At 40.6% G+C, this 23948-nt stretch overlaps 1 protein-coding gene across 9 annotated transcripts in view; it reads left to right on the forward strand.

Moving 5' to 3' along the window:
* Nucleotides 1–23948, forward strand: part of DOCK7 (dedicator of cytokinesis 7) — a 109130-nt gene that overhangs the window by 626 nt on the left and 84556 nt on the right. For all 9 annotated transcript variants that reach the window (XM_085306067.1, XM_085306068.1, XM_085306069.1 and 6 more), the window contains exon 2: nucleotides 9032–9137. In XM_085306067.1, coding sequence (XP_085162193.1) covers nucleotides 9032–9137 — 106 coding nt within the window. The remainder of the gene's footprint in view (nucleotides 1–9031; nucleotides 9138–23948) is intronic.

The raw sequence follows: 23948 nt of genomic DNA on the forward strand, positions 1-23948 counted from the left end.
CCCGGCCTCGTCGGCCACAGCCTGCCGCCGCGGCGGGCAGCGGCTCGCGGCGCCACACCGCCAGCTGCCCGCTCGGCGAGGCCCCGCCGTGCGGGGGACGAGCGTCCGGAGCCCTGTGCCGGGGGGGCCCGAGCCTTTCCCTCCGCCTGCCTTCTTGCCGGAAAATGGAGACGGTTGCTCCCTCCCTTTTCATGGGCGATAAGCAGCTGGTTAATGTTTGCACAGCTTTTTGGATGTGCAAAGGTATTTGTAGCGTTAAGCATCACTATATTTTACCCAAGTGTTTTTTTCTTCTCTCTTTTTTTAGTRGAATAGTATTTTAAGGAAATCGTCTTGGTGATACCAAGTTTCTGCAGATCTCTATTCCGAGTTAGGCATTTTGGGCCCAGATGGGAACTGCTGTGATGTTTTGGGGTCTGATCAGGCGGACTTTGATGTCCGTGGTGCCACCCCGAACTTTAACTCACAGCAGAGTGGAAGTGGGGACCGTGTTTCACCAGGGCTATCCAGGAGACTGTGGGCACTGGTGAAAGCAATGTTGTTTTCCTGCTGTTGAGTGGGAGAACAGTAGGTGCAAGCAGACACAGTTGCTGRAGCTATGATGGAGAAGGACCACCAAAAAAGAAAAAGGAGGCCACAGAAAAAAGCTAGGTAGGAGGTGGAGAAGATGGTACCAAAGCCACCCTGCTTAGACTCTGGAGTCAGGGGTGAGAACATTTCTCCTCTCCTGTAGTTCTCTGCAGTCTTTGATGTGTACTAGCAAAGGGCTGATATGGCAGATCAAGGGTCCAGGAATGAAGAGAGCTGGATTTGCTGCCAGATCATTTTTCCTGGTTCTTGATTGTAGTCATAGCAATAGCCACATGAGAAACAAATATCAGAAGTAAGAGCATAGGAGTTCTGCAGTCCTGGCAGGAAGTTAAATAAAATGTCCCTAGGGTCACTGTTATTGGTGCTGATTTTTTCTATGTCAGGCACTAGCTCATGGCAATAAATTTATCAAGCACTAGCACAGATTGTTAATTTAGTAGGATGGTAATGATGAGGGTTGCAGCTGCGTCACCTATGTGTACCTCTTGGTCTAATCTGCTTGATGTGTTTTCAGACTAGCCAAGTGGCAGCAGCATGTGCATGCATGCAGAGGTCCCCTTTTTGTCACTTCAGATTCATTTGTGGAACTTACTACTCGTGCACGCTGTCCTTGCAGAAGGAGTAGGTAGCATGCAATGATGTCGCCTCTTGSAACAGAGCTGCTGCTTCTTCTCTATCTCCTGCCTTTAATTTTTGCATTTATTTATAAGTCTGATGTATTTTTGTCTGGGATTTCCCAAATAGGAGTACATGTTGTGTGGTCTTCTGAGAAATCTCAGCTTCATGGCTCATGGACTGCACATCCATRATATTTGAAGGCAAAAAAGTAGAAGAGATAATGTACCTGGAGGTGCTCAAACTGAACTGTAGCCCTTCTCATGCTGGTACAGAATATGCTGCTCTGAATGTTACTGTTTCAAAGGATTAGATATTCGGCTTTGGTTGCAAGCAAGCAGGATACGGAAGTCCCAAGAGCTGTGTTGGTGGCTGCTGGAAGCCCTCCTCAGCTCCATTGTTTAAAGAAGAATAGACCCATCGTATTTTCACACTCGGCCCTCCGGTTTGGCTTACTCAGAGAGGTAGACATACCATTTCTCTTATTCACAGGAAATAGTCATGCTGCTCTACATTTGGCTGATAGTATTTAACTCTGATCTACTAAGGTAAATCACTTTAAAACCTACTTACCAAAGAAGTACAATTTACTAAGCTGGTTGTTACAGCAGTGGTAGAAAGAGAAAAGTGAGATCAGCTGCTCTTTTTCTTGAAAACACCCTATATGTAGTTCTCATAGCACCGATTTATTATCCGTGTGTTCTTCAACCAGTGTGGTGCACTGCAAGGATATATACGGAAATCCAGTACTGTATGGTGTCTGTTTGTTRCTGCTGGAGTATTTAAATGTTAGGAATAGCAGCTATCAGTGACTGCTACAGCTGTTTCAAAAAAAATGCTTGGGAGGCTGTCTTGTTACAAATTGTCATTCTGACCATGCCATGCCACTTTTTTTTTGAAAGGCTTCAAAGGAGAACAGAGATTTAGCCTGAACCGTGACCATTATAAGTACTGAGTATTTTTTCTTAAATCCMTCAGAAGAAACTGGGTTAAAATTACTGTAGTGGATTAAGTAATATCCAGAATCTTACTTGAAATTGTTAATTTTTAATTAACATCTTAGCAGTAATTTTTTTATTGAACTTTTTTGGAAAATGTCCCGCTGGAATGTAATACTTCTATAATCACTTGTATGCTATTGTTTCTCTATGTAGGAACAGATGTATTTCTGTACACTACTTTTCTTCAGCTCATATGATGTTTGGGGGACTAGACAGGAGTTAGGAGGTGGGATTCCTGCCAGCAAAGTAAAAGGTTATGTATTAAGAAAAGTCACAAGAAAAAAAAAAAAGACAAACAAAAGGTCAGTAAGTTATTTTTGAGGAACCAGTCAAGCAGCTTATTTGTTCTCAACACACACCAGGCGTTCTGTCCCGACCAAGCAAGCGCTGAGTTGTGGTCACCTCTGGGATGGTGCTGCGCTGTCCCCACTGGGCATTTATCTGTATGTACTTCAGAGTCCCAATTGCATTATTCCAGCACATTTTCTGGGGTTTCTGTTACTGCTTGGCAGAGAAATGGGACATGGAAGCCCCAATGAAAAGGTCACTATTGAGTGCCTAAATTTCCTGGTAATCTAAGCATGCTATRTATGAGAACACCAGTCTCTTCAGAGACAGGCAGAGGAAAGACTTGAAAATTTTGTCAGAGCTTAGATAAAGAAAAAAATCTCCCTTCAAAGATCTCACAGAATACACAGTTCAGGCAGCCTAAGGCAGCCTTTCATGCAAGACCCTATCTCAATGCTTTCTCATTGCTTTTGAACCAGGCTGAGAGCAGGTTATTGACAGAATCCAGAACGGCTTCTTCAGTCGAATGGTGACCTTTTTGAAGCTGTCTTTCCTTTGAAATAGCTTTGTTCTTCCTTTACTGATCCTGCTATTAAGCAGGATCCTTCTGACCTGGAATAGCATCACTGTCACATACTCAATTTTCCTATGTATTTCAGCATCACACAAACCTCACAGTGTGGTTCTTACCACTGGTTGTTATTCGTGTGCTGAGAATTCTGTGTTTCCTGTTCCYGTCTCTCTTTGGAGTCTAGAGAAAATTGTTTTCACTCTTGTGGGGCCAGTCTCTTCCCTCAAGGTGCTCCAGTTTGGATGAAGCGCTGTTGTCTCTGACTGAGGGATCTCTGGCAGAGCCATAACTGTCAGAGGCTGACTTTACTTTCAGACATTCAGTGATCCAGAAATTTCCCATCATCCGGATCTCTTACCTTGAGCATAGACAGATTTCTGGAGTAATCCCAATTTGTTATCTTTTGAATGAAGGGGAAAAACACATCTGTTCATGACGTTCAGACATAACATCTTATTTCTCCTGAAGCTCCCTTTACACTGATGGGGTAGTTTAAGACTTCTTGGGAAGGCTAAATTTACATTTCTGTTCACTTAAAGCCCTTTCACCTTGCCTGAATGACAGGTCAGGGAGACTGACAGCCACCTTTACTGTGCCTCAGGGTAAACAGGGGTAGCGGGAAACCTGCCTCCATTGAAACCAATAGCAAAGCTGCCATTGGTTTCCGTGAGCACTGTATCAGAAATGCAGTGGTCACAGCAGTTTATTCATCACAATTCAACCTCTTCCCACACCTAGATGCCGTTTGCCGTGTCAAAGCATTTTCACAGATAGTGGAAAGTATTTTTAACAGAAACTTTAAAGCAGCTTCTTCCTGTTCTCCAAAAATCATGCTGAGTGTTTTCTGCACCTGTTCAGCTTTAGAGGCTGTCTCGTGCTTGAGTCAGCAGTGCTCTAGAAAGCTTAAGAAAATCCCCAACTGCTCAGTGCAAGTGTGAAGGTAGAGAGAACAGTTCATCCCCAAGGCTCCACTACAAAGCTGCTGCTTTGTACGTGGCTTGGTTTGCTTGTTTATTTTTTTTAACATGAGATATGACTGCTCTTTCCTGAAGGATGTAGGCCTGTAATGATTTTCACAGTAAGGTATTCTGGAAGCRTTTTCCCTTCACTGCAGTCTAGGCTTGAAACTTTAAGTCTTAATATTTGAATATTACCAGAATACACAATAGAAAGATTGTGTAATGTCTTATATTTTGATCAGTGGTAAAGAGAACATGTTTGTTGCTTGTCTTCTATGTTAATTAAAAACCCACAAGTATCCTGCAACAGTCAGGATCAGCCTAGGTTTTGCCTTAGCTTTAGGTTGTAAATCAAATGCATTTCACTCAAAGGGAAATGAATTCTCTCCAAAGGAAGCAAGATTTCAGGTGTAGGAGGGAGGCTACATTCAATAACTGAGCTCAAAGTAAAATTGATAGTAGCTCAAAGCTAGAGCAGGTTCCCTCCTCAGCAGCGCTGCATACCTGTTGACTCATGCTGTGATTCAAGTCCGGAGCGAGCCGTCTGACGACAGGAAAGCCCAGGCCGATCAGGTAGGGAAGAAGGGGCAGATTGCCTCACTTCAGCAGGCAATAAAGAAGCAACTGGCTAGTGCCATTTGTCTATGGGAATTCAAACTCAAGCATATTGGCTAAAGTGGGATGGATGCAGCCAGTGATGTGCAAAGTTGTACGCAAGTGAGCTGGCTGAACAAAGAAGGATGCTTTCACTTTAAAAAATAAACTCTATGTAAATACCATATTCTCTGTTGTTCAGAGAGAACAAGCTGCTTTGCTGTCATTTCGCGCAGATGCTTTACTGTACCAGGCAGTCTTTCTCAAGAGGCAAAGGCTCACTGAGTGTGGAGTCACTGAATGTGACACAGCAGATGAAAAACAGATAGGAGTAACATTTTTTAAATTAGTGTAATGGGAAGAAACACTTTGCATAATGCCATTCAAAGTAGGGGCTATGGAAAAGAAATACTTCTTCAAACTATTTGAAAAAAATAAGGTCCTACTAAATTAATGTAAGAGAAACTCAGTGCATTTAGGGAGAAGTGAAAAGTGCCGGCTATTGCTGCTTGGCAGTCAATTAGAACTAAGTTGCACTAAGAAAAGAATGAGAGGAAAACCATTGTTAAGCTCTATCTTTGACAAAAAATGTCATTTTTATTTGAACTTTGTGTCATTTGTTATATTCACAAGTGTCAATGCAGTGGATGGTCTACATGGCAAGACTCTGTATCCTCGCCCACCTCTTCTGTCAAAGGGAAGAGTTCATAGCCTTCCTTGACATAACAGGACAGGTCTTAGTGAGTCTTTCTTTGAGAAAGTAAAAAGAAGAACTAATATTTTCAGAATGCTTCTTAAAAAAAAAGGTTTTTTGGTTTTGGCAGAGAGTAGGCCCCATAGTTCCATGGGGATATTTTTTGAATACGTTGTCTTTTTTCGTGTGTGTGAACCACATGAACACAGAATAATTAACTAGTGAAGAAGATCAGAAAGGAAGTTACTGGGAGAGATGTGCTTTAAACAGACATTCATGTGACATTGGGCTGTAATTAACTGTAATGTTTGTCTGATAATTCCAGTTTGTGTGTTGAATGTAAGATGGCTATTAAAAAAACAAGTTTTTATTTGCCCTTTTAATCATCAAGAGCTTTAACAGCATTCTGTTCTGCCTTTTCTTTCTTTCTTTCGTTCTTTTTTTTGACTGGAGAATGTTTTGAGATGTATTTCTTTTTTCTAGATGGGTTTGCTGTAATGCACTTTTTAACCTAAGTTGGGTTAGGAGGCGTGGCTTCTAGTTATAATATAAATAATTGTCAGGGTTATAAAAATAATCTTCAGGGTTATGATACAATGTAATCTTGCTTGTCATGGATAGATGGCACTCGTCAGGGAGAAACAGCTTTTGGAAATGGAGGAGGAGAAGGCATGTATATTCAAGTGTATTATCAGTTGCAGGAAAACTGTGATCCTCTGTGATGCAGCTGTGAAAAGTCCTAGAGTTTGTCGGGTAAGGTGTTTTCTCAATAGGAAAATACTCATTTGGTTCTACAGTGTGCTGGTCAGACCTCATCTGGCATGAGTGATCAGAATGAAGCACGCTATCTTAAAAAGGCACGACTGCCAGATGGAAAGAAGGCAGAAAAGACCCATTAGGGGAACAGAAGGCTTGGCTTAGGATCTGACCTTGTTTACCTTGCAGAGGGGAGAGAGAGCGAGGATACTAGTTATTTTTGTGAATACATTGCATGGAGGGAGGAGAGCTAACGGTTTCTAAGTATCAGGAGCATAATGCTTTCCAGTAGGGGAAATGGAGTTCAGTATGTTTGTGAATGCAGTGATATAGAGAGGTAACCAAGAAGATCTACAGACAAGACTGTAGCCTAGGAGTAAGTAGTACTGGTAAGTCCTGTAAACTCTATTCAGGAATTTCTGTCGAGGTCTAGATAGTAGCCAGTTACTTTGTGTGTTGGTAACTGCTGGAGCAGTTGGAGGTTGCTCGACTAACTTTCTGTGTTAGTTCTTCAGGAAATTTTTTAATATCAGATGGAAGTCACGTTGGTCAGTGGCACCCTTTTGTTTTACTGTCTTTCTTCCCCTATTGCATCAAATGACCTGTATAATAATTTCTATGCAAACTCTGTGTCCCTAAGCAACACTATAATTGTAGCAGAGCTTGCTTCCACTGCAAGCTGGGGTAGAGCATACTGTAGCTAGAGTTAAGGATGTGTTGACAGGCTATGCTCCAAATACRACAAAGCTCCTAGCCACTACAGAGCTATCAAGCTGAGGCCATCATGCAGAATAAAGAGGGCTAGAACTGCTCCGGAGTATATCACAAAGAACGGGATCCCAGTCASATGTTGAGTCTTTAAAGAGCCAGCACATGCCAGGAGGAGCGTCACTGAGTAACATGGCTAGGCATCAGCTGTGGTTTCACAGTTCAGGACAGATTTCCTCTTCTATATGTACTTTCCGTCTGGAAACAATGCATGTCCTTCAAACTGGAGAAAGATTTTAATTTTTCCTATCTTGCATTCAGTGGCTAAATGTAGATTCCGATCTTTCATACCAGCCATGCAGTGAAGGCTTCTCTTCTGTACGTTGTCAGGAATTACGCAAAACATGCACCAAGGAAGAGATCAGGTTTAAAGCAAAAATCATCTGCAACCCAGTGTGAGCTTTTAAATCTCATCAGCCATAGATGCATAATATTTTTCCATGCCAATGAGCCATTTTAATACATTCCAAACTTTTCCATAAATGCTAGCAGTGTATGTGGTTTGTTCGTGTGTGTGTGTGTTTGTGACTGTGAGTAGGTACATGGTGCGTRAAGCAGAGAGGATGGTTCTTTTGAGGGTGATCAGATAGCCTGAATATTGTCTGTACCCAGCAGGAGCTGTTTGGTCTGCTTTCAGAGCCACCCTCCAGAAGTGAAAACATAATCTCCTGTGGATAAAGGCAAACATAAAGCAAATGACTTCTTGCAGCCAGAACAAATAAAACATTTTTTTTCCTCTACAGTCCACTTTTTTAAAAGACAAAATAATGCTTCCTCTAGCTAATCTTACTCCCATCCTCTGGCCTGAGGAAACATCTGCACTCCATTGTAGGCTTGGTTCTAGCTAGTTCCCTTTTATARTTTCCTTATATTGCATTGACATTAGTTGCCTCCACCTGCTTCCATTCCTGTCCACCAGCACTGACTGCCATAGAAGTCCCTAAGCTAGGAGCATTCCCTTACATGTTGGTTTCCATGTCTTTGAAGCAGAGACGTTGTTCTGTGTCTGGGAGATACAGTGGACCAAACTCCTACAGTGTGATGATGGACATTTGGGGGTAGATTTGGGATTAATGAATCTGGCATTCACTTCTGGAGAAGAGCACTTCCATGTTAGTGAGGTCATGTTGACTAGGGCTAGTCAGAAGCTTTTCAGCAAAGTGCTTACTTTGGATAGGAAGAGTCTGTGCTTTGGCTTTGCTTTTTAAACAAACACCTTTCCATCACAGCTGAAAACTTGGCTGTCCCAGTTCTACTGCCGAGGTGAACTGCAGCTTAACAGTATGTTATAAGATGGAGCACTGGGGACGGTTCATGTTTGACCCATGCCTGTTTGTTAAGACTGTCTTTTGCTACTGGCCTTTTCCTCTCTGATATTGTTCCTGAKCTGTTCCTGTAGTAGGTTTACCTAACTGTTGCATTTTCTAGGACTTACCAGGGACATCTGGCTTACTGGGGAAAGTAAAAACCCAAGAGGAGCACAGTACTCAGCAGGTGTGGTAGAACTGATTTGTGTTTTTCCTTACTGCATAGTGGGATTTCTCTCTAGTGAGGCGTTACATCCTGGTAGTTGATGCGTTGCATGTCTCCTCTGCTGGTCACCATAGTCCTTCTGCTATCTTTTCTTTGTGAAAAGGGAAACAAGTTTTTGTTCTGACCTAGCCAGTTGTTTGCCATGTATCATTTCAACTCTCTGTGTAGGACTGCTTTTCAGGCGTTGAACTGAGTATTGAAGAGATTGGCCGTTAGGGAGAAGGTAGCTGCCAGTGCTCATCTCTGTGTCTATAGAAAACAAAACTAGGCAAGATAGGAAAATGAGACAGCAGAGCACGAGAACAGATGTGTGACTAGGCTTGAAACTGCTGTGGGGTGTGGACAGTGCTAGAGGAGATCTCTTCTTAGTAGAAACTGGAAAGAGCCTGTTGAGAGCAAGTTTATTTGTGCTCAGTGTCACATGTATTTTATTGCCACATCCGTACTAAAAAGGAAAAAAAAATGCTGTTAAGAATATGTCTTACAAGAATTTTGTGACTTTCCAGGAATTTAATATACGTGGTCATACAGGCCTTTAACACTTGTATTCCAACCGATCCACTAAGTATATGATTTTATGCCAACAGACTGAAGAGTATTTGATATATTGCCTTCATTGTAATTGTTTTACAGAGATAATACTGTCCCTGTCTTGTTTCAGAACTGTAGCTGCGGAAGTCAGGAAGCAGATCTCAGGGCAATATGGAGGATCTCCCCAGCTTCTCAAAAACCTCAACATTGGAGGCAGCGTCTCTCATCACACAACTGTAAGTAATAGTTGGAATATAGAAGAGTGAAAAAGGTGTGCATAGTTATTTTGATTATAGTCTGGAAAGAAGTTACAATGTCTGTTTGCATGCCAACAAATTATTGACTTAAGTAGCACTGATAACTCTAAGGTAAATAATTCTGTGTAGAAAAGCTGATTTAATCGTCTTTATCTTGCAAATAAGTTGACATAGCTGAGTGTTTATGTTCCTGCTGAATCTTTGTATGACATGGTCTCTTCAGATGAGATCATAGTTGTTTTATCCTAGGAAAGTCTGGATTGGGCATTAAATTCCACATGCATGTCTGAAGCATGAAGAGCTCTGTGCAAGATTGTGCTCTTAAGGTAGTTGCTTTTTTGTTGTGGTCATTGAGGGTGAAACCACAGCGGATGCTATAAAGCTCTTCTGCTCTTCAAAAGTATTTTAAATGTTGTAGTGAAAGTTTGGATGTGGTTATTCCTAAAGAATATATATTTATTTACGTGTTTACAGTCCACTTTCAAGAATGGTTGACACGTAGGCCAAGGTATCAGAATTACTCTCACTGAATTCAATTTTTTGAGCACTGCTTCCCAGTAACTTTCAAAGTRTGTTCAGCTTGGTGGTATAAATTTCAAAAGTTCAGCAAACTTTTTCAGGCTGGAACTATATTTTTAGAGGTGTTCCTTGGGTTGTTGCTCTGAGTTGTAGCAGTTTCTTCTGCAGTAGTCAACTTCTAAATAAATACATAGCATCTTGACCTCTTTGAAGTGGATTGGTTAGATCAGGCAGTACTGAAAATGTACCTTGAGTGTGACAGTCTGTTCTGAGAATACAAGGGTTCTTCCTTTGTTTTGGAGTAGGGTCCTGTAGAGTTTCATCAGTTCATATCCTACTCTGTTATCCCATGTAATACACTAAAGCTTCTGCATACAGAGCACAAGTGCTCCCTTAGAGCTTGTGTCATCTCAAAAGGGATCTTGAAGACAAAGTTGACCCCTGCCTTAGAAGAGTGACTTAGCTGCAGGCTGAAAGTTAATCTTTAAGGAGATACGGCTGTGCCAAAATCACTGGTGAATGAAGAGGGCTGGAATTTGTGTCATTTCACTGTGCGTCAGCTGTGTGACTACAAGGAGACTGTAAGGCTGACTTTATCAACTGTGCGCCCAGCCTTAATGCTGAGTGAGCATGAAGGAGGAAGGGTTAATGAGAGTGGTGTGTCCAGAGCTAATGTTTTATTGCTGCAGTCTCTGTAGAGGTGTGGAATGATAATGCAAAGCCCTGACTTGGCTGTTCTGCATGATCTTTTGCATAATCCAATGTTAGATAATAGAGAGACCCCTGCTATTAGGAGCTTAGGACTRGATGGAGCTACTCTGGATCATTGAATCTGCTTCCCTGCAGCGATGGATACCTAAGGAATAGAGGCTACTTTTGAAGGACCCGTTGGATATCTGTCCCACAAGCTTTTGTGCTCCAGTGGTCTTGCAGACAGTCTCATGTTGGAACAAACTGAGTGAATTTCACTTCTACTCCCCATTATTTTTCTAAAGTAAGATTTCTTCTGTGTACCTGTATGTGTATCTGTATGATTCTATGATACCTCTTCAAGCTGTTCCTCAGTCAGCCATATTTTTGATAACTTCCTCCCCTACTTGTCTCACCTCTTTCTGATACGAATTGTATCTTCCACTCTTTATTTCTAAAGTTTTCTGTTGTGCTATCATTAAAGTATACATGCTCAGAGCTTCAGTCCCATGGAGCTGCATATGTACTGCTTAATGCAGGATCTGGGCCTTGCGGAGGGATTTGGTTGATCAGAATACTGTCAGTCCCTTATTTGGTTCCTGTGTCTTTCATTATCCTGCTGCTGTTGTCTTTTCAAGTAAATCCATGCAAGAATCTTTAAAAATCCTGGAAAAGGTCCATGCTGACTGGAAGGAAGCTCTTAGCCTTTCCTGTCACACTACATTTCATGATGATTGGCATGATTAGCTGCTAGTTTGTCATATTAAATTCTATACTGAGCAGGGGTGGTTTTCAGAAGTACGATTAACATGAAGTGATAGTTTGTAGAAGATAAGTCTGTAGCAAAAGTGTATTTAGGCGAGGCATGAGTCTCTGTCCAGAGACTGAATAATATGGCAGAGGTTTACTTGCAAAGAATTTTGGGTCAATTTCTCTCCCTTAGGCATGCATCAAAATCTGCTGTGCCTGCCTGTCCTGGTTTAATAACGAATGTTATACAGATAGAAAGCATTATTGCTGTTAAATTGAAATAGATACTTGGTCTGGAAAAGTTCATGCCCTGATTCTACATGGTTGTTTTGTTTAGCCACAATGGTTTGCAAACCTTGAGCAGGATGCATGGTATGCATTTATATAGCAAATTCAACATAAAAAAATTATGGCTATTTTAATAATATGGTATGAGTGAGTTTCATTTGAGCATCGTATGACTTTATCCTCAATGGCAGCAAGTTGTGCTTTTCAGTCTGAAGGATAGAACTGGAAAACTTTTAATAATAATGCAGATGTGTTTTCTCCTATCCAGAGCATCTTGTTCATAGTATTTGCATAGTAATGATCGAAATAAGGCCTCATTGTTCATTCTGTGTTGGCAGTTGCAAATGATAGCAGCTTTTGGTGATTATTTGGAAAGTTCCATGACGTGCAGTCTGCTGTAGACACTTTTCCAGAAAAATGTCTGCTTTTGTGAATGAAAGACTACGCTTGGTTGGTCATTTGATTTCTTGTTGACTGAAGCATAGTACAGAGACTTTTTGCACTCAGCAGGCTTGTGTCTGTTTGAACATAGGATAAATGAAAAAAAAAACCTGTTAGCTGAACTTCAGCAAGTCTATTCCGTTTTGCTTCACAAGCAACAGACAAAATGCTGCTAGAAATGTTTCTAATTTTGTATGTGGTGGAGCTGGAGAGAAGACACTGCTTTCAAATGACTGTACAGGAACATGGCTGTTTATTATTGTCAACCTCCTCCCCTCTGCCACTCTAAGAGAAGCTAATTTTAATTGTACATTCCTCAAACCACAACTATAGGTCCAAAGTCTTCAAAGGTTTTTCCTGTGTAACTTAACTTGCTGAATGGGRCTGTTCACAGGATGCAGCTTTTGCGGCATTGAGCTTTTATTTTTGAAATCCAGAACACAATGCACTGACAGTGTGTTACCCAGAAACAGGGGTTGGTAAGTTCTTAGGGTTAGATGAAGGAATTCTTATTTTTTTTTAAGTTATTTTGTGAGTCTCTCTAAATCCATTGGTCAGTCTGGTGTGTTTTTGCACCTTGTTAACAATTTGGGTACATGATTGGCAGTTGCTGTGCTCATCTTCTGTATGTTAAGGGGGTTTAGCCCTCCTGTTGCTATTGAGCAACTCCTCCATTGCTATTGAGCTCAACTAGGTTGACTTCTCTCTGAGCAGCTTCTTCAGAGTAATGTAGGATGATATTCACTGAAAATGGAAAGCTCTCGCTTCCTTTCAAAAGCAGTCCCATCCTAGCAGATGCCAAGGAAATTTACTTTGTTTATTCGATGAACTGGACTGTTTACTATAGACTATTATAATCTCTCATGACTCATCACTTTCTTTTCTATCCAAGTTTGTTTTTTCTTTTGAGCAACTCCTTGTGCAGTAGTGCTTGTTAACTCACTCTCTGACCCTGTATTGCACTAGTCACTCCTGCTGCTGTTCGCTAAATGCTGTGGTGTGGCAGAGGCCTATGGGATTTCTTTGGCAGCATTTCTGCGGTAGTCTTACCTGGATGAAACTGGATTCTTGGGCAGTAAATAGGTTAACATTTGTTACTGTTGAAGTGACTCAAAGCTTTCTTTAGATCCTGATATGCCTGCCTTGGTTTGCTGTTTAATGGCTTGTTGTGCTTGTTTGGTTTAGGAGAAGGAGTTTTTAGGTTTGTGTCTGCAGGTCAGGTACCACTAGTCCATTTTTTTTCCCCTCTCTCTGCTGTCCTTTTATAGGGGCAGATGATGTTGTCAAAGGACAGAAAACAATCATTAGATATCTAGACTTCTCTTAATTTCCTGGCTTCTTGCCCAGCTGTTTCTATCTTGTTCTACATTTGGCAAGTTTTGTTACTGAATTTTGATTTCAAAATAGATGAGAACTTAAAATCTTGGATTTCTGAAGACTTGTAACCACAAAAGTTTCTTTGTTGAAATGTTTTTTATTGATGTCCAAGACTTGATTCATTTTTTCCCTTTAACCAATTGTTAAGAGTTACTTAAAAAAAATAAAAATTTTTGATCTTTTAAGGTATATTTTAATTGCAAGAGCAACATTTCACAGGACTTGCAAATAAGCTAAAACAATGTAAAATCAGTTGTTTTACAGAAGCATGAATGCTGTTCCCAATAGATTAATGGTCATAGTTCCTATCTATTGGTGTATGTTACTGCATAGTTGAGCATTAATATGAGAAGGTGCACTGCTACAAGAGATGTTAATTAATCTGGAAATAAAGTGGTGCAAATTCTTGGACATGATGTGATCTGACCATACCTGCTCTCTATGCTCCGTTTTCTACATATAAAATGAAGATACTAAAATTTGCCTATCTTTGTAAAGTGCCGCTGGATTTATGAGCATTATTCAGTGTAACTGAAGTCTTGTCTTAGACTTACTGGGTGTCAGACTTCAATTCTGTGTRTTCAAATATAGTATCTAATTATTATGTAAGAGACTGTAGGTTCCTTTGTATATTTTCATTATTTTACTGTCATTTAGAACAAGAAAGAAATGTAATTTGTACAAATGAATGGAAAATATTGCAAAGGAAAACATGACAATACCCTGTTTGGTATAGAAAAGAATGTTGTGAAGTGATCAGAGCCAAGTAATTTTATCACCAAAATTACTACAATTAAAGGAGAGTGAGCCAAGTCTTAATGCTCTCTCAAAGCTGATTAAGGCTTAATAGTGCCTCCCATTATATGTATTTCCTGGAGGTTTTGCCCTTGCACACTGGATGGCCTGTCCTCATCAAATGGGAGGATGGGAGAGGCATCCACATCCTCTTCCCTGCATCCTCCCATTAGAGATTACTTGCAGTTCACTCTACTTTGGTGCAAATGTCTCCTCTAATAAACTGAAACTGTTTCTAAAATTAGTAGTGAGTCTTGTTGCAAAGATCAGGAGCATTTTATTTATTAGGTTGGTGGGTCTGGTATCCGTAAAAAGTTGGTGATTGGTTTATTCTCAGTAATTTAAACAGTATATACATAACAGAGATAGCAGTCTTAACTAAAAACTATTATACCAAATAAATTCAGTTACTTAAAAGAAATACTCAAGACAGACCTATTAATAAATACCTAGAAGTTAAAAAATGCAGTTAATCCTACTCTGTTTAATTAAATTAGCTGTGAAATCTCCTTTTTGGGAATAAAACGCATAAACAAGCTAATATTTAATGAAAATACTGCTAATATCCTAAACTGCAAAATATCTTAACATTGGATTCAAATTACAGTGGAAAAATATTCACTAGTGTATTTGACAAGTCTTCTACAGTAATGCTGCTGTGGTCCCAGGGGTGTTGCTGTGTTGCAGAAGCAGCACTGGATGGGAAAGCGGCTCCTTCATGATGCTAAATTACAGCTGCTTTCTCCTTCTCCAATGTCTTGCCGCTGCTTACTTGTAAAGGCTCAGGAGAGCAGGCTGAGCATGCCTTAGCACCGAGCATAAGGGAGCGCATAGAGAAGTGTGCGTCTGTCAGAGGACATGCATGAGAGGGTAAGGTGTAGACCTACTGCTGCAACAGTATCTCTGGGTATGTGTGCTCTTGGCCTTTTGCAGTCCTAAGGCAGTTTGAGTTCATTTTTATCCTTTTTAACTGAGCACTGACCTCATTTGAATTAGGCCTCCCTTTCTGTTGCCTGGGCTCATGGAGAGTGCGCACGCGGGTTTTGCGCTGGCCTGGCTAATGCTGTTGCTCTGCAGGGGCACTCGATGGCTCTGCAGAGCCCACGAGGAGACTTGCRAGGCCAGGGGTCCCTAGTCAAGAGGGCTGTGCCTCGCACTGTGACTGCAGAGCCTCTGCAGGACTTGTCTGGGTGCTGACTCAAAGCTGATGCATGCTGCTGGCTTCCTCAGGCAGCGCCATTTGGATGCACAGAGCTGAGACATCAGGATTGGCTGTACATGAAGCTGGCTTGGATTTGCGCAGTTTATTAGCTCAGGTCTTGCTGTCCATGAACATGGCAAAAGCAGTAGTTTCTTTGCCTGGGTACATACAGAGTTCAGCTGTGCTCCCTTAGTGTGGCTCCTGAGCTAACAAAGTAGGCAGCTCCATGCAGCACCAGCTTTGGCATCTCTGCGTGGGTCTTCTGGTTAATCCGTATTCTGGGTAAATTTCCCACTGGTAATAGAGACATGACTGTGCCTTCCCCAGGGAAGAGCATGCACATTGGTGGTAAGGGAGGTTGGGCTGCCACAATTCACAGCCATGTGTGAACCATAAGGGTCTGGAAGGATCCTGGGCAAGGGGGAAGGATCCATGTTAGCGCCTCTGATGTGTTGTTTCTGCCAAAAGTGGGAAATGCTTTTCCCTTTTCTTCACTGCTGCTGGTTGTATGTCCARCTCTTACCTCCCACCACCTCTGGCCCCTTGTTGATGTTTTTCTGACAGGTTGGTGAGTTGAGTTGGCTCAGCGAAGGGTCTCTGAGCATCTGGAGTGGGAGAAAGCAGGTGGGGCTATCGGGCGGCCYGTGGTGGGTGGAGGAGCCAGGGGAGGAAGGGACTTTTCTGTCCATGAGCAAGGCTCAGTCTTCTCCAGTAACTTCACATTTTGCTCCTTTGTTGGCCCCTGTCACCTGAACTGGTCTCAGTGCTCCAAGTATGCAGSAGCACTATGATTTTTCTAGTCAGCTGTTTGGGTTTTCCCTGTCCTTTATTAAGGAGCTTTGATACTTTCTTTATTTCAGTTTCTGCACACTTCTCTCAGTTTCAGTACTGTTTATCAGAAGGTAATGTTCCCTTTCAGATCAACCTCAGCACTTGTGTTTTCTGCATCAAAGTCTTTCTGTTCTTGAAACACACTTTTGTTAAAATTAATGATTTGTAGTCATCAAAGAAGATACTTTCTTCTTATCCATCCTGGGAGGCATAACTTGTATCTTTCTGAGTGTGAGAAAATGCTTTAGTATTCCCAGGTAACTAATTAATGTCTGTTTAATATTTCTATATCCAAATGACTTCTTACTTTAGTAGCCAGTTATAATAGCAAATAACCTAGCAATATTTATGCATGAAACATCTCATTGATTTTGTGACTGTTATTATATTTAGGATCTATCTTTAGCTAAATGTATTTACAAATATTTTCTTTCATGAGAGACTTTTCCTATTTTAAGCATTGGGATATGATATAAATTTTCCCCTCGTGAGTTGACATAGATTACATACCATTGGTATCATCTGTAAAGAGAACCCAAGACTTAATCATAAATATTCTCAGATTTTAAAGTACATGTCCCAAAGTATTTCTAAAGTAATTTGTGTTTTAACAGAGAATACTTTTAGGAATTTTTGGAGGAGTTTAATAAATATATWTTTTTTTCCTCTGCACAAAGAGGAAGCTTAATTCATGATATACAATGCTTGTCTTAAACATCACTCCTCTATAAATTTCCTAAAGGAAGATATATTTATGTTCTTTTGCATGAAGGTCACTTTTTCAAACACATGATTATCAAATAAAATGTATTTTCTTTCAGAGAGAGGCTTTCTATCTCTGGCCAGTGTCTTGAGCAAGACTTTATCCTCATCAAGTAAAGGATAAAATTATCCTTTGTTTGAAGATGATACTTTGTCTGTTGGACCAAATGGATCCTAAATTTTCCAAGAGTAGCATGTTTACAATTTGTAATGAAAGACTTGCATCATTTATTCTCTATAGTCTTTATATCTTTCAAGACACCATGTAAAAGAAGTATTGAGAGCTAAAGCAAAGCAGGAAGTATAAAACTACATTCTAGTGATTGTATGCATGTATGTTGAGGCAGTGACTACATTTTATGGCTGAGGAGGTGTCATCCTGGTTTGGCACAGCATCTCTCCGTGGTTGATGAAAACCAGAGACTTCATCTYGGAATCTCCTTTGTTCATTTGAGTATTTCTGTATGTTATAAATACAACAAAAAACTTATGCAGAAGTTCTTTTCATGTGTATGTATGCTTTTTCTTAAAATACAGTAAATGGTAGCAGAAGAATATGTGACTCTTAGAATTTGAATCCACTGGTGACTATTTTTGTGTAACTCTTCATGTGAAATAAAATGTAATTTATGCAAGTAAAACATTCATTGTTTAATTAGTTGAGTATTGTCAGTGGTTGATACTGCATTGCTGAGCTTTCAAAAGCTCTTAGAGTGAATATAGCTTGTAGTTTCAAACAAAAGTAATTCTGATGCCTCTATTTAACAAATTAATTTCTTTAACCAATACCTTCTTGAACTTGCCTGCAAGTTCTTTTTTTTTCTTCTCAGTATGTTATGTTTCCTGTACTTTCTACTGTGAATCAAATTTGTTGGCTCACRTCACAGTTCCCTGCAATACCAGCATTGCTTTAAAGGTGATGAGATTTTGACATACAAGAATAGGCCATCTGCACTCCTGAATGCTCAACAAGGGAAGCGACTTTGCCCTGGAGAGCTAGTGATAAGGAAGAGAAGGCTGGGGCTCAGCTTTGAAGTGTTAATCCCATTCTTCTGTCTTTCTAAGATTTTGCTCAGGGAGGCAGTAGGCGGGAGGTTGGTTTTAATTTGGAATTTGAAGCTTTGGCACAATCTGTTACAATGTTAACACATTATAGATTGTTTAATATTTAAGGAGATACTGAAGTTAAGCTGMAACTTTGTCCTACTTTCAGGATTGGCAAGAAATATCATGCTGATTCCAAAAAAGTGCCTAGCTGCCAAATAAAAATAGTCAGGATCCTCCCTGTGATGAGGTGCTCTACAAGGCTAATTTTTCAAGGTCCCTTATCATATCCTCCCAGGGAGTTCTACTCCCACACAGGAGACAGGAAATACAACCCTCTAGTTTTTGCCATTGTTGTTTTAACAGGACCACAAATTTTGTTGTGATCTTTACAAACGAATGCAAAGACCCTTTTTGCTTCTCGGAGTTGTGCATCTCATTTTAGATAAATGGAAAGTTGGGCTTGGGTTGGGAGTTGAGGGAGATGGGTTCAACCCCCTGTCCTACCACATGAATCTTGTCATTCCATTCTGCAGTGATCCTTTGATACGGCATTGCAGTTGTCTCCCTCTCCCTAACCACTGCTTCCTCTCCCTGTTTGCCCTCCTACACGCCGGTGCAAGGGTTGGCACTCCTATACCTACCGTGAACTGAAGAGGAGGAGGAATCAAGATTACAACTAACCTGGCAACTATGCTTCAGTCCATATCTGTGAGATGGGGACGATAATTGTCCTTCTTCCTCCCCCCCTCCGTACAAGTTCCTACTGCTGTCCCTCACCAGACACCTTAACAGGGCCTAGGACAACAGACCTCTAATGTTTTGATATTAGCCTAGAGGTATTTGGCTCAGTAAGGCAACAAACTAGAGGCAGAGATTGTTCAGGCAAGGGCACATAATGATGGCTAATTAAACTGTATGCTAATTAAATACCTCTTCTTGAGCAGGACAGAAAAGTGCATCTAGGGAAGGTAGATTGTCTGTTGTCCCCCCTGTCTGTTTAGGGCCCACCACTACCACTGTTAGCAAGGCATCCCAGCTGTCTGAAGAGTTACCTCGCCTTCACGCGCTTCCGATTGCTCGGCCGCTGTCTGTGCAAGGCGGCTCCCGGTTTTCCTGTCAGCTGTGGCCAGCCCTGCAGGCTGGCAAACCCTGCGATCACTGGGGTGCTCTGGAAGTCCTGCTTGTTGGAGGGGAACCTGTTCTGCGCACAGCAGGACCCGATTTCATTCATCTTTGTTCTGGAGAGCACTGAAACAGAGCAGGTTTAATACAACTTGGTCCTGTGCGTTAGGTTTTTCCTCTGGTGGGGTTGACTTGGTCATGATCCCAACAGAATGGTACATGTGTGCAGCTTTCCCTCTGTTAACCGTTGCCCTTACGGTCTGTGGATGAGATTCATGGCTAAGGTAAACAGGAACTTGTGTTACCCTCTGTGGAGTTACGCTCCTTCCTCTAGCAGGAGTTYACGGTCCTGCCGCCAGATTTGTGCAGATGCTTCTTTTGTAACTGAGAATGATGATGCGGGTGCTCAAGGAAAGAAATAAATGGGAAGGAAACGCATTTTGTCTAGCAGAGCACTAAAACAACAGCAAAATACAATGTTTGCCGTCCAGAAAAGGAGAAAGTCAATAGGAAACGAAACTTTATTTTCAAGCTTTTAAGGGAATATAACAGTGAAGAATAACACTGCCTTAAAGAAGAAAGCTTGACTGTCCCTGTTCCGTGAGAGTTATAAACCTTTGAAATAGGGCTTTGTAATACAAGTACCAAGAGCTGTAACTACAACACACTTTCCACAGGTGGAAATCTGTGTTGCTAAGTACTGTATGTCAATCAGGTCAGTCAGGGTGGTGTCTTGGTAGAGCTGAAGAAGTATGTCTGTGGTCATGTTAAGAGCATATGCAGAGTCATTACTTGCGAGTGATGTCTTTGATTTGGGGTGACTGTCTACATCTGAAAGAGAGAGCCTTGTGTAATTTCTTTGTATGAGCAGCTCAGCTGTACGTTGTATTTGATGTTTATGTTGGCTAGGGAGCTGGTTATGCCCGTCTTGCTCACACTGAGCTGCCCCTTTCTCCCTATTAATTTTAATAGCCCCAGCATAGTAGTTGCTGGAAATGAGGTGGCAGTGTCTGACCCCAGGGACAGAAGTTGAATGAAGACTCTGTCAGGGAATGATCTGAGGGATTGTCCAAAAAATGATCTTTAATTACAGGTCATTCTTTTTATTTTTYKKTKKTTTTTTTTAAATCAGTTGATTATTAGTAGTAGTGATTCTAAGAGCTTTCCTTTGCGTATTTTTAGCATGCCTCTGCCATTAATTTAAACTGTTTYGTAATCCTAGCTGTGAGGATGATCAAAGCTTGTGTACAGCTTCAGTTTCCGGAGGGCCTTAGTAAACTCCTCTTGGCAGAAGCAGATATGCTGTCAGCAGCTTCTTACACTAACACTCCAGTATTCCTCCATTAGGTTTTATTAGCCTGATGGTGGATTGAAAGTTTGCAAATACTTGCCTAAAATCATTCTTGTACCTTTGGAAGTTTGATGAAGAAAGACTGGTTGCGCTTGTGTGGAAGAAGTGTCTGCTGTTCCTTTCTTTGAACTGTCGGGTTGAATTGAAATGGTATTTCCTGGAAGCTGTGAAAAGCAGTGATTGCATATGGTTGGCAAGGTGCAGCCTTGTCTCTGAACTGTCAGCAGACAGTAGTGTGGAAGAGGACTGCTTTATCACTTTTTATTTGTTCCCTGCGTTTCTGCAGCAACAGATTTGAAAGCCTTTCAACATGCAAGTAAAAGTGGGACTTGTTTGCTCTGTTCTTGCGATCTATCTGGAGTTCAGTCATACGTCAGAATGATGCACAAGAATAAGGATGAAGGTTTTGTAAACCAAGACAGTGCCACAATCCTAATAAGCAGTGGGAGTCAACTGCTGAGTGYATCATTGCTTTCAGATGGCATTAGGAAAAATAAACCAGGTCTGGAGACTCTGAGATGAGATGATAAAACAGGTTGTTCTTCTCAGTCAGCAACAAGGCTTGGATGATTAAATTGGATAACCTGGTCTTTATCTGAACTAGTTGAACTCTTTGAGTGTGTTGTTCCTATGAAAACTTCAGATGACTGGTGCTTTGGTCAGGCTGCAGATACTAGGAGAACAGCCTGTTGTATAGTATTTTTGCTCCTGGTCTAACCCAGAAMTTCAGAGGGGTGCAAAAGTGCAAAACAGGATAGAAGAAGAGTTAAACTATCAACAGGGAATGCCGTGAAAGGCTCTGTGTTGGTTCAGTTCAAACTCTGGAACAACATTTGGGTTCATTTTCCTTTTTGATACATTTGTTCATCCTTTTTTCCTCCCCCTCTTTCATCACTTTTTCCCCCACAAACATCTAGAGCTTAAAATAATGTGCTTGCCTTTTATCTGCCAATAGTCTGACATGAAGTAGTTCCTCTTCATAACCATGAATTTATGTTTGGCCTGTTTACCCAGATGCTAGACAGTATTTCTGGCTGCACAGATGGCAAGTCTAATACAGGCTGCTGGGTTTGACTTTTATGTTTGTTTACATCTTCATGGTACAATRGTTATCTGAAGAGACAAACTGGAAAACTGTAAAGTGGAACCTTGGGTCTAATTCTGGGATGTATGAAGGGCTTGGGACTTCTTGGAGCACAGGTTGGGTGCCAAGGAGCCCCATGAACATTGCCCACCTTTCGAGATCAAGCCTCTTGCTGGTGYAACTGGTTTTTCTTTTGTCAACTATATTAAAATTGTTGTTGGAAAAGTCAAATTTGAGATGTAAAATGCCAGAAATCAGGAAACCTGGTGCATTCGGGACTGCACCCTTTCATTTTTCACTTACATYCAGTTGCTCTGTGTGGCTTACATGGAATATGTGTTTGAATGAACGTTCTGGTGTGTTGTGTCCCCATGAACTCTGTGTTAATGCTTAGAGATACATTAGTAACCGTTGTAATCTTCTTTTGTTTATCAGGATAAGGGGATTAGAAAGATAGGAGGAAATGAGGAAAAAGTTCCTCTTTRTTAGCCTGGGGCAGCCTATTGGTAAATTAGTTTGTGCTGCTAGAAATGTAATACTTACGTGGTCAGTTCAGTTTTGCTGGGCAACCACAGCAAAAGGAGGGTGCATTGTGTTTGAAACTGCAGAGGGTAAGAGAGGTTAGCAGGAAAAATAAAAATAAACCTTAAAATATTGTGGCTTAAAAACAATCTTCACTCATCTTCTGAGGGTACAGCAAGCTTCTGTCCCTCTTCCAGTGCCTTTGCTTTCAGTATCTGATGTGGAAGCAGCATTGCTGGTTGCAGGGGTCTGGGCTAGTAATTAACTACCAATTAATTCTGTGGCCTTTGTCCAGGCATTTTGTTATYTTTGTTTTGATTTACAAGTCTCCCTTTCTAAAATGCTTTTTGTTCTATTACAAAGTGTTTTGAGAGAATGGAGAAAAGGATTATATGCATGCAATGTAACAGTAGTGTTACAGAGCAGCTCTTCCCTTCTTTGGTCTTTGAAAAATATGCAATTGCTCAATAATGAACTGTCATACTTCACTACTGCAAGTTTTGTCATTTATATAGTGCCACATGGAGCTGGTYTGTCTGTATATGAAAAAGAGGTACAGTGAGGGATGACATTCTAATTCTTATGTGGAAAAGAGTAATGACAAGTTMTACTTAATATGAGTTTTGCACTAACAAACTCATTTAAAAGTACTTTGTTTTTATTTTCAAAATTAATCTGCGAATCACATACCTGCAGTTCATTTCCTAAGTTGAAGATTAGAAAGGGGAAAAAGGATTATGGGTTCAGAGTTAAATAGGTGATGACCATGGTGAATTTTTCTATGTAGATATTGTTCTTTTTTTTTTTTTTTACCTAAATTAAAGAACATAACACTGAGTCTCTAGACTTTTTTTTTTTTTTTTTGTCATTGAGATTCTTAATGCCGTGAAGTCATGTGGTCTAGCTCAACTGATTTTTATTGGAGTCACCCCATTTTTTTGCCAAAGATTTGACTTCCTGCGTTTTAAGAAAGCTACAGTATTTATTGAAGCTGACTGTAGTATGAGAGATTCTTTCAATACCCATTCTGCGTTAGCCAAGTCTTTTTCTTTGAATTAATTTAATTAATTTCAGAACTTTTTGGCAAGAGAAGTTTAAAAAGTACAATTTGCTACAAAATAGCAAATTTTTTGAGTAGCACATATTAAACTTCAACAGTAGGTGTTATTTTTAAAGTCATCTCCAACTGAAGAGAAGCCATGGTGTGGTTCCCTGTACCATAGAAATGGTCTGGGCAGCAGGAAAGAGGAAGTAGTAGAGAAAAATCACTGAATTCTGATGTCTGTCTATGACTAATACTAAACTATTCAGACTTGCTGAGATGTGCCAGGGAATTCTGGGAAATCTGTCAGTTGCTGTAGAAACTTGTTTTTCAGAACTAGTTTTTAATGTCTCATTTTCTTGGTGTGTGTGTGTGTATGTGTGTTTACATGCAGCCTTGTAGAATAATGTAGTATAATAATCTTTTCTCATAGAAAATACATAAATACATCATATATATGTACATAAAGTGCATGGTTATGCAATATGAATATGCACACAGTATATGCAGTTAATTTTTGTCATGTATCTAAAAATAGCTCACTTCTTTGCAGTATGGTGAGACAAGCACTTCCAGTGAAATCTAGTGCTTCCCGTCACATACGGTTGTTTAGTCATTCCTTGTGCTTTGTATAGCAGCTTTGTGCCCAGTAAATATGCATGTTAAGCATCCAGTATCTTTAGAGTTATGACGCTAGAGGTCCTAATATCAGAGAGAAGAGGTGGTTAAACTTGTACTGGTGATGGACAAACATTGTGTTTGTGTTCCCAAGAGAAGTCATTTAATTCAAAATAATATTAGTCTTCAGAGTTTTTTTGCTGTCTGAATTCTTGGGCCTTGCTTTGGATTGCTGTCTATGGACTGTGCCTAAGGGTGAAAGATTGCTTTGCATCTTGAATGAGGATGAAGGTTCCCTTTGTGGTCAGTGCAGCAGTATGGTAAGAATAAGTCAAAAAGAGATACACATG

The sequence above is a fragment of the Rhea americana genome, unplaced genomic scaffold, assembly GCF_003343005.1.
Source record: "Rhea americana isolate MKP2758 unplaced genomic scaffold, rheAme1 scaffold_230, whole genome shotgun sequence".
NCBI classification, from domain to species: Eukaryota; Metazoa; Chordata; class Aves; order Rheiformes; family Rheidae; genus Rhea; species Rhea americana.